We start from the raw sequence: 14,396 nt of genomic DNA, 5'->3' as shown, positions 1-14,396 counted from the left end.
AGGGAGGAGGAGGAGAAGCTGTCTTAAGGCAAAGTGTGCTTTCACTGGAAGCTTAGATAAACTAATTTATTCTATGGACAGATCTTGTGGAGAAAATGCAATGCTAGCACCATTTATTACGCAACTTTCCACAGGGTCTTGGCAGTGCCTTAAACACGTTAATACCTTTATTTCATCAATGATGACCGACAGCCTCGGCTCAATTTTTCAACCAAGTAAATTCCTGCAAACTTATATGAAAGCTCAATGTTTTTAGAACAGTTATTTTAGAACTGTGAGTAATGGGTTGTGAGCTTGTTCAGATGTACTGTCTTGTTAATTCTCTCAACGACATGAAAAATACATAGTTTATACATGAAAATGTAGAATGTGTCCATAGTCCCATGGCTAAGTGGGAAAAGCTCTTGAATGTAGTTGGGGTTTCTACTGCTGTGATGAAACACCACACCATAAACAACAGGGAGAACGGGTTATTTCATCCTACAGCTTACAGTCCATGACAGGAAGTCAGGGCAGGAACACAAGCAGGAACCTGAAGGCACAAACTGAAGGAGAGATCATGGAGGAATGCAGAGCATTGGCTTGCTCCCCTCTGTAGCTTACTCAGCCTGCTCTCTTTTAACACCCAGAACCAGCTGCCCAGGGTGGCACCAACCGCAGTGAGTCCCCCGCCCCCTGGGCCATCTGATGGAGTCATTTTCTCAAATGAGGTTTTCCTCAAATGACCCTAGCTCATGCCAAGTTGACACAAAACTAGCATACACATAAATTTTAAAATTATCTCTCTCGAAAGCCTAACTCTTCCTAACTGGGTTTGAGACCTTAGATGACCTCTTAGGGCACTGGAACTCAGTTTGTTCCTCTTGCTATGAGACCCTAAATATCCAAGTCATGTAAACTTATAGTCCATTGTAGACTTGGACTTTAGCCTTGCCTTCCCCATGATGTCTGTAGCCCTTTGAAAGCTTGTGTTCTCATTGTCACATAAAGTGTGAATTATTTAAAATAGTATCATTTTGTAGTGTGTAATGTAGGCCCATGTTTGAAATTCAGATTTCATAAGTCTCTTTAGATTGTTAATGGTTCTCCTTGTCTTTGAAGTTCTTTCAGTTACCTCCCCAAAATTACAATTTGCTATAGCTTTTCCCCTTCTCTTCCCCTGTTTCCCTTCTTCAGCGTGGGGAAATTTCAAATCTCTAAGTTTATTTCTTCCACTACTCATGCAGTTGCTTTTTGGCTCTTAGTATTTATATCTTCAGACACGTTTCTAGTAACCAATCAGAGAGTTTTCCGGCATAAAGGAGGTTTGTTGTCTCAGTGTCCCTTTCCCTTGATTCTTTCCAGTCTCATTTAAACGCCACTGCCTCCTGTATTAACAACGGATACCTCCACTTACCAACCCAGGGGCTTCCATGTCTTTCTTTACTGTTTAAGCTTGTTTGGCATGAGGGTATCTTATTTCCCCTAAAGACAAAAATTTCTCATACTTTCTAAGTTAATAATGAGATTTTATTTTAGTATCTATTTATCTGATGATCAGAGAGGCAGTAGGAAGTGAAGTTAAAGTCATGTAACTGTTCTCTTCATGTTACCCAGGATTCAGGAAATGAGTGTAAATGTGAGTTCAGTAGGTACAGCCAGCCCTTCAGAACAAAAGGTGTGTCAGTAGTTAGGGAACGTACTTATATAAGTCCTCTCCCCCAGGAAAATGTAAACTAATCTTGACCAAAGATAAAAGTCTGGTTACAGTAACTTTGTGTTTTACCATTAATAGCATTTAAAAGGTTTGCTTCTAACGTAGGTTAATATAGTTTTTAGGCAGAAGAGGTCTGTCACTCAAGGTGGTACCCACAAGCTTATAGGACAGGACATGGAAGGACTAAAGTCCTTGTCACCGTGTTAAAACCTGTACTGTCAATGATCCAAGCCCTACGTTCTAGTCTGTCAAAACAACGGCAGAAAAGTCTGATGGTTTCAATGCAAAAGAAATTGAATGAAAAGCGGTACATTCCACCAAAAAAAAATGTCTTGAAGACATCGCCTGGTTCCGGGGCTGTAATTCCAAATTGCAATGGGTTACCAACATGAATCCCACCTCCGAGAGTCTCACTTCCTCTTACCACCTAATCCTTCTGTGTCATAATTTGTCACCGATTTTATAACACCTCAGCTCCTTGTTTGAATTTTCTTTCTAGCTCTCTATTCTCTGGATTTTCATCTGGATACCACCATAGTGTCATTTTTTTTCTTGTTTGATTTTTGTCTTTGAGACATGGTTTCTCTGTGTGGCCGTTGCAGTCCTAGAGCACACTCTATAGACCAGGCTGAACTCAAATTCGCATTGATCTACCCGCCTCTGCTCTGCCTCCTGAGCACTGGGATAAAGGCATGTGCCACCATCACCCAGCATGTCATTTTTTAATGTGCCTTTTTGATAATCTCCCAGCAGCATGTCTTTGCATACGTGGAATCTACTGTTTTCACAGACTGAAAAAAGTCTGAAATCTAAAGTCTATACTCCTCACTTGCTCCACTGAGACTAACTGAATGAGAACTTTACTCAAGGCCAGTGCTGAAGAAATGATAATCTTTGTCTCCGATCTTCATGATACTGAGCATAAGCTTTTGTTTATTGCCTGAAATGAATGCAGTAAGAAACGCTGTTCTACACCAATGGAAGAGTCATTGAACATTGCCATCGGCTTTACCATGACCTTCCTTCTTAGCTCTGTGTCCATTATACAGCTGAAAATAGAAGCCCTTTGTTAAATGACCTGAATTGATCGTTAAGGTTAGTTTTGAAATACTCAAAGGAGTATGGCTGCTTCTAGGAAAGTACTGACAAGTCCAGGGAAACTATATTCAAATGTAGGTGGAGCGCAATAAGTAAAATTGACTTTCCTATTTGCATTCCAGGGCTGCCTTAGAAGAAGCAACCTTGGATGAGGTCTCTTATTCCTCAAAATCATATATTTATGCCCCTGTTTCTTAATTTACTTAATTTCCCAATTCCCATCAGGAAACTTATTCTTTCTGTATGGTCCAAAGTTTTAGTGTTTAAGTTCTCGTGTGATTACGATTCTCTTAATTCTTTTTTCAAAAACTAACTTTGAATATTGACAGCCAAAAACTAAAATTATGTAGCCACTGTTTATTGCCCAGCTAGGGACAAGCCTGACTTTGAGAGGACAATGTAGTTCTATGTAACAAAATCTGGATTCTTGAAGAGGAGTGTGCCAAGCCAGAGGCACATCAACTCACTCCTTACACCCCATACTTTGGAAGAGATGATTCTCTGTTGAAGCTTAGTACTTCCAAATATTCTCAAGCTAGAAGTCTAGACTGGCTGTTCTCAAACATGGCTGCATGTCGGAGTCACCAGAACTGTTATTTAAACTGGTAGAGTTTCTAGTGTAATTCAGCTAAAGGGAGCCGTCAGCCATTTGACTGTAGTAGATATCCGAAGCCGAGGATGCTGTCGGCGCCTGCCGTATCTGGTATAGGCAAAGACAATGAAATGCAAGATCCATCAACAAGAGCAGAAAAGTGAAACAGAACCAACTGAAGGTTCATATACTTTTTATTTCTTTTTCTGTTGCTGTGCCTCTTCTCTAACCAACCCCTGGTGTGTTTATTAAAGTGCCCTTCTCCATCCTCTGCTTCTGAGTCGCTTTCTCAGTAATGGCTGTGCGCATGGAAGACTGGCTTTCCTTGGAGAGCCTGTTCTTTTCTTGAGCGAATGTTCTGGACCACGGGGGAATGGGAGGTGTTCAGAGACTACTGGGTGACATGCTCATACTCCTGTTTCAACAGCTGATTCGGGTTTCCTCCTGTGTTTATGATTCGCATACGTTGTGCTTTCAGAAGTTCAATCAAATGTTATCTAATTTCCAGGGCTGACTGAAGCCCTTCAGGGCTCCAACCAAAACATTGAGAACTGGAGCCTGGCTGGTGTGTGACAGCATCTAGTAGGTGTAGGAGGCTGTGAAGAGCGACTGGGTGGCAGCAGCGCCTGAAGAGCCCGTGTGAACATACTGTCCTTGGGCTGCCTGGCAGTTGGCCTGAAAACCAAACATGAGAGAAAATGCTGAATGAAGGATCTGCAGCTCCTGCTCCACACTCTCTGCTGCTCATTTGAAACCACCTACACTTCCATTGGGTTATTTTCACTGTTCGCGATGCTGCTGCTGAATATTGCTGTTGGGGCCTCTCCCCTCTGTGCCTCCTCCTCTACTCTCCCAGTGTTCCGGTTGCTTGTCAAGTTTGAGGTGGGGGCACTCGTTGCCCATTGCTCCCGCTTTCCTGTCTTTCCAAGACCAACAATTCACATTCATTCACACCACCCTCTGCTAGTGCTTCAGAGGGAAACTCACCTGCGTCTGCTCTGTTCCCTGAGACCCTGCACCCCAGAGCTTACTTCACACCTAGGATTTACTCGTAGACCAAACTCACCTTGGTCCCTGTTGCTCCTGAGACCTTCCTGGGTCTTTTCCCAATGCTTTTGTTTTTAAGTAGAATAGCTTTTATCTATTCCTCAGCAATTTCATATGTGTAAAAGTACATCTTGATTGTCTACGGAACCCCAACATCTCGGTCCCACTTCCTCCAAGAGCCCCCCAGTACTTCACCTCTGTGCTTTGTGTCCTGTTCCTTTTAGTTTTCATCAAGAACCCACTGAGTCCTTTAGAGCCGGCTGTTAAAATTCCTAACAAAATCCCTAAATGAGCACCTTCATCTTCTTTGTTGAAAATTTTTGTTGAGGGGCACTGGTACGCTCCTCCACGCTAATCTCAGGCCTTTGACTTTGATTTCTCTCTAATATGTTATAGTGATTCCTTGAAACTCTTCTATTTGTTCCTGTGATCCTTGGGTCATCCTACAATATAATTGCTGGTTTTCACCATGTCCTTTCTTGTGACAATTTCCAAATGAGAAGAATGATCTTTTTATCTCCTTTCCGCTGATGTACCTTGACTGCGAATCTCTTTCTCTCGTATTAGCAACTGACTAAAGCAGAAAACCCCAAACCCTTTTTCATATCTTGTTGACATCATCTGTCAGGCCTTACATGCGAATGCTATGAAGAATGTAAGAGAGAGCAACTTCTTACCAGGGCCCGCTTCATGAAAGCTTCCTGGGTTGCCTTCTTGTTTGCAGCCTTGCCGCCCCAGGCAGCCAGTGCACTGGCCTGGAGGGCTCGTCCATAGGAAAAGCTTAGTTTCCAGGGCCTAGGTAGAGGGCAACGGTTGATAGCATTGAGGTTAAGCGTAGCATCCTCCTCACTCATGCCTCCAGACAAAAAGCAGATACCTGTAATGAGAGAGGTCATTGTACTATACAGTCCCTGCTTCGAAAAAGCAAGCAATAGGCCTAAAAGCAATATGGCCTAATCTTTCTTCGCTGGACTTTTGTGAGACCGGGTCACAGAAGTCGGTTTGCCCTTGCTGAGAAGAGAAGGCCTTTAATAGGGAGGGCAGTGAAATGTTGAGGAAATGCACATATGTGAGCCTTCAAGTAGACTGAAAAAGATACTTAGCATCACGTGAGAGGAGATAAAAGCATTGGATGCCTGTGAGGTAAAAGGTGATAATCTTGGTTCAAGGATCCAAACAAGCTCCACACCAATACAGATGTTTGTGGCTAACTTCCGAAGGATAAACGCTAAGACCTTAAGTCTGAGGAGAAAGAAAGTATTACCGGGAACAGCTGCAGGAACAGTTCTGTGGAGAGCTGTGACGGTGGCCATAGCCACCTGCTCTGGTGTGTACTTCTTGGTACAGGCATGTCCGGCAGTCACCATGTTTGGCTTTAGCAGGGTGCCTTCAAGGTAAACATGATGATCATTGAGAGCCTTATAGACAGCAGCCAGGACCTGAAGAACAAAAGGACAAATGATGAAACTTGGAGTAAATCTTAGAGTCGCCTGACCCTGTCACTTCTGTATTACAAGGTGCAGGATGAAGTAATCTCCATATGTCTAAGACCCCCAAGCCTCCTCTGGGCCATGTATTTGTAAATTATATCATTGAGCCCTACCACATGGGCCCATCTCTACGACTAGTTGTTCCTCTGTGTAAACAATTGTTATGGCTTTACTATCTAGACAACCCTCATCTCCTCCCATTTCCCTGTTCAGCGTCATCATCTGTCAAACCTTCTTACGATTTATCAAGAAAATTACAGTCTTTCAAAACTGTTACGGCTGGTTTAGAAAATCCCATGAGAACAACATGGTTCATACTTTCTCATGTGAACCTTTCAAGGTTTCGCAGTGTACTGACAGAACTGAGGTCTGAAAGGGACGCCCTTCCTTGCCCCAGGTCCCACAGTAGGCAAAAGGACTGCCAATTCCAACTCTTATTCCCACAAGACACTAAACACTGGAAAGTGAAGGGCTGATGGGCACCTCTTCCCCTTCCTGTGCTACTTAATGGTACTGAACTAAAGGTTATTTCTGAAATCCATCTCTTATGTGATTAAGAAAGTTTTTCTTAAGCATTTGGAACAGGAGTCAAGAGCTTTGTTTCAAGCCCACCTTCTCAGAAACATACTGGCAGTGCTCCAGGTCATGGTCTCCATCAGGAAGCACCTCGGGCTCAACAATAGGCACCAGCCCATTCTGAAAATGGAAAGAGGAGGAGACACACACATGAAGTGACACTCACTGTGTCCTCTGTCAGGAAGCAGCCCACAGACGTGGCTGAAAGAAAAGGAAGGTGTTAGAGAGAAATGCTGTGTGATTTAGTTGGCAATGGTCACAAGAAATGTATGGAGTATCCAGTGAGCGCTCGTGGCTTAGACACACACACACACACACACACACACACACACAAGAGCGAAGTTAAATCAACGCTTTTCTGGAATGGATGTTAAAATGCAACCCCAGAGGAAAAACAACAGTATCAACCAACCAGATCTCCCAGAGCTCCTAGGGACTAAACCACCAACCAAAGAGAACACATGGAGGGACCCATGGCTCCAGCAGCATATGTAGCAGAGGATGGCCTTATCTGACATCAATGGGAAAAAAGGTCTTTGGTCCTGTGAAGGCTCATTACCCCAGTGTAGGGGAATGCCAGGGTGGTGAAGTGGGCGTGGGTTGGTGGGTGGGGGAGCATCCTCATAGAAGCAGAGGAAGAAGGGATGGGAGAGGGGGTTTGTGGAGGGGAAACCAGGAAATATAAATAAATAAAATATCCAATAAAAATGCGAACACTTAATTTCTATATCTTATTCTAACTACAGATCATTCTGGCTATCTAAGAAACTAGGGGCTATCTTTTCAAACCACCAAGTTTAACAGTAAAAAAAAAAAAAAAAAAAAAAAAACCTCTACTGTAAATCAATGGAGAGTTTACAGTTCTTGCTGGAAATTTCCAGGTACCCACAGCTCCAGTAACCTTAACAAAATATCCACAGTTACAAATCAACTTTAGCTCTAACACAGAAATATTTCAGTGCATGTTGGCTGGGAATGTCCGCATCCAGTCATCATCCTATGGGAAACGAGCTATGGCCGATACTAGTTCCAATTCACCACCCTCTAGCTGGGGATCTAGAAGGATCTTCTCTGGGACATGAAGGATAAACAAACAGATTTCCTGCTTCTAGAGCAATGCTTCTCAAGCTGTGGGTCCTAACCCCTTCAGGGCTCATGTATAAGACATCCTGTACATCAGATGTTTGCATTAGGGTTCATAACAGTAGCAAAGTGACAGTTATGGAGAGGCAAAATAACGGGGGTCAGCACAACATGAGGAATTGTATTAAAGCGTTGCAACATTAGGAAAGTTGAGAACTGCTGCTCTAGGGCCTTTTTTCTTTTGAAGCTGAGCTGGACTTCATTAAAAGTTTGTATTTACCCTCTCAGAGTGGGGGACACCTAGACCTTAAACGACAAATAACTCAAGAGCTAAGAAGATAACCTTGTGGCAATTTTTGGTATTTAAAAATCATTGTTTAATCTTTGCACACCAAGAAAACTTTGACTATTCCCATGTAACATTTTGTTTTTCATGTACTTTATGCTTATGGTAGCTAGTAAGATTTCAACGCATACTATCAAACCTTTAAAAAAAAATCAAGTACTGACAAAAATATATTCATATAGTTTTATACCAAAATGCTTTTAAAAATCTATACATATGTCTCTCTTTTTTAAAAAGAAATTTCTAAGAAAAAATAACTGAAAAAAACTGTATTCTGCTCTGATATGTGTGTGTGAATATACATATATGTATATATATTTCAGGATCCTTTATTTTATTTATTTATATCCCAAATGTTGCCCCTCCTGATATTTTTATGATTTGGCTTATAGAACAGTGATAGAGGGCACAAGCTGATAGCACTAACACTGAAATCATAGGTTAATAGGATTCCTACTGGCGTGTGTGTGTGTGTGTGTGTGTGTGTGTGTGTGTGTGTGTGTGCGTGCATGTGTGTGTGTCTTTGGTGTGTCTAATTTTATGTCCAAGATTATGCCTGATTGTAGTGAGATTGGAAAGCAAGCGTCTGAAGGAAGGAATGGTCTGTGTTCAGGGAGAAGGAAGAGCACCTGCTGACAGATGCTGGCATAGCGAGCCAGAGCGTTGGCATTTTCTTGGATAGCAAGGCTGGAGGGACACTGGTCAGAGATCCTCAGCACAGCACGCCACTTCCCAAAGTCGACTCCATCTTTCTTGTACTGAGCACAGCGTTCAGAGAGGCCATCGAGCCCTGCGAGTCACAACAGAAAGAGGGGAGGGGCTTCTTTGTACCCTGTGCCTAGTCCGTGGGGTTTCTCATTAAGCAAAGAACTTTTCCAATGGTTCATGTCTGAGAACTAAGAATGCCCAAACAAATAAGCACTAATCCCAGGATGGAGCCAGAAGGCCCAGATATAATGACCCTGGGTTTGACCTATTTGAGGTACTCTAAGTAAAAGCTAGTGGACACAGTCAAAACCAGTCCTCATAAATGTGCAATCGGTGGTGTTTAAATGTCATGACCATAAACTGGAACAAGTGGAAAGTGACAGGTGAGATTCAGATTCTGCTGAGCTAACCTGACAGGCGGGACTAACTTCTTGGACATCGGATATCTTTCAAAAAGATTTGTTTAGCATGTTATGGAAAAAGGATCTAAACTGGCCCCCAAACCTGAGGTTTTTCCACTCTACCACCCCTGGAATTGTCTGTAAAAATAGTGTTTCCAGGTACAGTGTGTCTTTTGTGGGCAACATACTGAGGTAAGCACTAGATATAATTACAGTGTTTAAAATAGTCTGTAACTAGTCTGCAGAGAAGGTATTGTCACCCATTTTATTGTGTTAGAACTAAGAATTGTCCCAGGGTCACACAGTTGTTAAATGGAAGAGGTGGGATTGATAGGTTGGGCATGTAGCTCAGTGACAGGGTGCTGCCCCGTGTGTGTGAAGCCTTGGGTTCAGTATCCAGTACCCACAAAGCTGAGTATTCTAGTTTATTCCCATAATCCAATACTCTGAAGACTGAGTCAGGGGTGGGTTTCTGTGAGTTCCAGACAGAGTGAGACTGTCTCAGGAACCCTAAAAAAGGTGCAGTAAGGACGCTTGCTGCCAGTGCTGAACTGAGTTTGAGCCCCAGAACTCACATGCTAGAAGGAAAGAACTAAGTTGTCTTCTGACCTACACACACACACACACACAGTATGGTAAAGGCACGAGTGCACACTCACGTGCTTGCACACATACATACCATAAAAAGAAAAAAATATATATTAGGGGTAAAGTTTAGTTGTAGAGCGATTGCTCAGTATACTGAAGGCCCTGGGTTCAATCTGCAGTGGGCACAAGAAAAAGAAGAAGAAATGGAGTAAGGGAAAGAAGAGGGAACGGAGGGAGAGAGAAAGGAAAAGAGGGAGGGAAGGAGGGAAGGAGGAAGGGAAAAAAGGAGGGAGGGAGGGAGGCTGGCAGTCTGGGCTGGGCATGTTGCTCAGTGTTAGTTTTTGTCTAGTGATATTGGAAAGCCCCTGGGTTCCATCTCCAGCCCCAGGGAGTGTTTGGAGGAGCAGGGAGAAGGATATAAACATGCAGCCATATTGACTGGTGTTAGAACTGATTTTCACTCACCTCTCCTACCTTCCTACACTTGCCTTCAACTCTACCCAACAGGGCATTCTTTGTCTCCTAGGGAGACATTGTTCTTACCTTGAATGGTGGTCTCTTTGTTTGTTCCGGCTAGCGGGGCACCTCCTTGGTCCAACTGTGGATAAAACAATGAACTGGTTTAAAAGGGTCGGGCGGGAGTGAGATGGAATTCTCTTCTTTCAAAGGAAGTCAATTAAGGAAAGCCTCTGAGTCTCCGTGGGGAGGCACATTCTTTCAGCTCCAGGCAGAAGCTAAGGAATAGCGTCAGCCCTTTACTGAGCATCTGCTGCCTCCAGGAGCGGGGTTCAGACCGGAGATAAGAGATTAAGTAGGTAGTCGGTTTTTCAGCGGCACCCCACGGGCTCCACTTTTCATTCCAACTCTCTAAAGTTAGGAGAGGAGTTAAATCTGCCTCTGTATTTTGTGTGATGGATTAAGTCATGCTTGCAGATGTGTATTCAGTTCATGCTCGGGTTCACTGGAGAACTGCATGCTGTATCGAAGACTCAGGAAGACTGGACAAGTGCTTTAAAACTACTGTTGACTGAGAAACTACAGGGTAGAAACCAGGTTTCTTCCTTATGTCATGCATGAAGCAGACACTCAAGCAATCCTGACCAATACAAATGTGAATGCTTGAAGCCAAGCATTGGGCTGATCGCAGGGACCCCAATGGAGGAGTTAGGGGAAGGACCGAAGGAGCTGAAGGGAATCAGTTGGGAGGAGAAGCCCTTCATCCTATGAAGGCTTGATGCCCCAGTGTAAAGGAATGCTAAGATGGTGAGGAGGGAGTGGCTGTGTGGGGGAGCACCCTCATAGAAGCAGGTAAAGGGGGGATTGGATGGGGGTTTGCAAAGGAGATAACATTTGAAATGTAAATAAATAAAATATCCAATTGAATACAAAAAGGGAAAATGAGGAAATGGGTATGCAGAAACATTCCTAGCAAAACAAACAAACTAAGAAGACAAAAACCCCTGGTTGAAAAGAGCCCTGGAATAGAAATCTGGAGAGGACCCAGGTCTCCATCTGGGGAAGAGGATGTTAAGGGTTGAAAAATAGAGGTGTGCGGTTGAGTTCGGACCTTGTGCTATCCAGGGTTCTGGGAGTGCGATAGGAAAAGCCCAAGTGAAATCGAAACCGGAGTATTCACCTTGATGCCCACCACAATTCCCTTCTCCTTGAGAATGTTTCTGAACAGTTTTCCCTGGCTGTCCTTCTGATAGAGGGTCTCATGGAAAAGAATCACTCCACCGATGCTCTGGCTGATGGAATTGTCCACAGAAAAAAGGAGCTCTCGGAACTGCCTTCGATTCTCCTCAGTGTTTTCCACCTTTATCCTTTGTAGGCGATTTCCCATGGTGCCTAGGAAGACCGGCCAAAGGCAGCATGAGCAGAGACAAGCCAGTGCTATCCTGATATCTTTCCCCACACTCAATGTTTCTCATGGGGTGAGAAGCAAGCACCCCTTCACCTTCCTTTTAAAACCAGATCTTCAAAGTTCCTGTGTGGCTTTTGGTCTTCAAAGGAGACAGTCGTTGCTCTAAGTGATGACTGGGAAATATACCAGCTGCTATGTAGGAATAAGGTGGACATGAAGACTCTTTGAATGCGAAAGGCCCTCAAGCCCCCTTCTCTCCTCTTTCCTTCCCTCCCCTTAACTTCCCTCCCCTCCCCTCCTTTCCTAAATTTCACTGGATACCCATGTGGAGGAAGGAGGGAATGGACAGGCTCTTTATCTCTTAACAATTTTAATGTGGACTTTGCAAGACTTCTAGCTCTGCCCTGTGCATCCTGTGACTTCCTCGGTCACAAGCCCTGCCCTAGTGTAGGTGCCTCCCTAGACTAGGTTTAGCCTAAACTGACTTCTCCTTAGCAGCAGGTCTAAACTGGGATAAGGCAGAGCTCACTACCTGGTTCTGTTCCGCATGACAAATCTGGCTCATTTTCTGTTTCCCTTCAGGGAAATTCTCAATACCCTGGTCACGATATACAGTTATAAAGAACTGACAGCTATGGATTTCTCCTTGGTTATTGTAATTCTGACTTCTACGTGCTGAATTCCTAATCTGGAGGGCCCAGGTTTCTTCCTTTGGTATTCTAGAATCTTCTTACTCATGCTCTAGTTTTCTAAAGATCTGTCCACACTCACTAAGTACATAAGCCTTCACTTGTTCCGAGAGGAAGGAGACAGATAATCAAGTTGCCTTCTCCAGGGTACAAACACGGCGTGCTCTTGTGTGGCATAACTTCCTTACACTCACCCACAGACTCATCTGCAGCCAGAATGCCCTTCCCATTGGCAACAATACGCTGGGCAATTTCGGAGAGCTCCTTCTTCTGCTCTGAGGTGAGGGCTGGAAATCGGTGAGCCATGATAGCAGATCTAAAAGAAAAGAATGCAGGATGACTGCACACCCAGTTGTGGGTTTCTCTGATGGATCAGTGGCCAGGACAGTTAAAATGGGCAGACAGGCTAGATGAGTCCCGTTGACACTTCCAGCCCATTTCCAACAATCCCTGTTGTGTCTCCTTCACCTGAGTAAGGGTGGTTATTCATGATGGATAAGATGCCAGATGCTCAGGATAAAGGTAAGATGTCAAATACTCATAGTAGCCCTAAATAGAAGACTTCCGGGGAGATCTTTGGGATCACTGATGCTGAGGCTGAACCATTAAAATCTGTCCAATGGAAAGAACTTCAGTAATGGGCTCTCTGTCCTGTGAAGTTTGGGTGCTTGGAGAGTATTCCCAGTGGTTCACAACTACACCCCCACTTTCTTGTTAGTCTCTAGTACAGCAGATTAGTCTCTAGGGAACAATTTCAAGAGGGGAAATGTATGCTTGTCCTTAAATTAACCTTCCTCTGACTTTGAATTAGAGCAGATGAGGCACAGGGTTAATTCTCCTTACATTTAACCATCTGTAAGACTACTTGGGTTGCACCACTGAGAAATTTTCCCAAGAGCCTCTGGACTAGGAGGAGTTCTGGCCTCTGCTGGAATCAAATGGTGTTCTCTGCTGCAAGTATTCTCTCTGCGAGGCACAGAGTGACAGTGCCACACACCCACGCAGCCCTCTCTTTAGCAGGCTGAACCCCAAGTGAGCCTGACCTAACTTGTCATCCAGCTTTCTCCTTTAGCCACCTCTCCCCATTCTCTGCATCCCTTTGGGGAAAGTTCTCAGGAGCCTGTCCCTTGAGATATAAGGAACCAATGCCTACTAAACTAATCCAGGAGAAGGTGTAACTGGTGACGTCACTACCACTACTCTCTACTTCCCAAATTCCATTCTTATTCAATACCGTCATTGGGCATCAGGGAAAGCCAATGGGCAATGTTTTAGGGAAAATAAAATGTTTTAGACTCTTTCTAGTTCCAGCCACAGGTAGATGGCACCCCCCACGTTTACATAGTAAATCTACCTTGTCTAGCTTCAAGGATTTTTACCTTCAGTCTAAAGGTCTTCAGACAGGCAAAGGCTAACCAGAGTAGCAACCTTCAAATGAAGGTACAAAGTGCCCCTCTCAGCTTAACTATTGGCAGAAATAAGTTGACAGTTGCCAAAAAAAGATCCCATAAGAAAACAAAATAAAAATTGGTATAGTAACAATCGCACATTATTGCTGATTGTCAAGTATGTTGCCAATTACTTGGCACTTACCAGTAGCTCATTCCTTGCAATAACCCGAGAAAGGGGTTCGATTCCGCCCCTCTGTGTGGTGGTTAATGAGAGTGAGCTCTGTAGGCACGTACTGAATACTCAGACCCTAGCCGTTAGAATTATTCCCAGTTAGTTCTCTCTCTCAGCCTCACGGATGTGCCTCGGGATGTAAGCTCTCGTCTCTAACCCAGTGCCACGTTTGCCTGCCTGCTGCCATGCTCCCTCTCATAATGGTCACGGACTGTAACCCTCTGGAACTGTGAGCCCCAAATTAAGTGCTTTCTTTTATAAATTGCCCTGGTCATGGTGTTTTGTCACAGTGATAGGAAAGTTACTAAAAATATTACTATCATTTTACTAGGAGGGACTACATGACCATCTGAACTATTTGTTGTAGGGCTAATACCTGATAATGTACAACGTTACAGAAAGGGTGGTGGTCCTCATTATCCCTGTCTTATCCAAAGGAAAGAGTGGCTCTGGTGGAAGGAATTGGCCTGAGGCAATCTGATCTAATGACAGCCTGGATATGACCAATTCACAAACATTTGAGATTCATACAGACATTTGCTGCCAGTTTATCAGACAGAGCCTTGGTTCAAGGACAAGCAATCCGTCTTTAGTT

General features: G+C 43.9%; 1 protein-coding gene across 1 annotated transcript; it reads right to left on the bottom strand.

Annotated features, from left to right (window-relative positions):
• Positions 1 to 3,965: 3,965 nt before the first annotated feature.
• Positions 3,966 to 12,484, bottom strand: ALDOB (aldolase, fructose-bisphosphate B; the record flags this gene model as incomplete). The annotated part of the gene is made up of 8 exons (XM_080940248.1): positions 3,966 to 4,061; positions 5,111 to 5,310; positions 5,698 to 5,872; positions 6,536 to 6,619; positions 8,558 to 8,718; positions 10,169 to 10,223; positions 11,262 to 11,473; positions 12,373 to 12,484. The coding sequence occupies 8 exons, from the start codon at positions 12,482 to 12,484 to the stop codon at positions 3,966 to 3,968; spliced, it is 1,095 nt and encodes a 364-aa protein (XP_080796374.1).
• Positions 12,485 to 14,396: the final 1,912 nt, after the last annotated feature.

This window comes from Micromys minutus (genome assembly GCF_963924665.1).
Source record: "Micromys minutus genome assembly, chromosome: 28".
Classification (NCBI taxonomy): Eukaryota; Metazoa; Chordata; class Mammalia; order Rodentia; family Muridae; genus Micromys; species Micromys minutus.
Note: the sequence above shows the minus strand (reverse complement) of the source record. Positions and strands in the feature narration are given on the sequence as shown.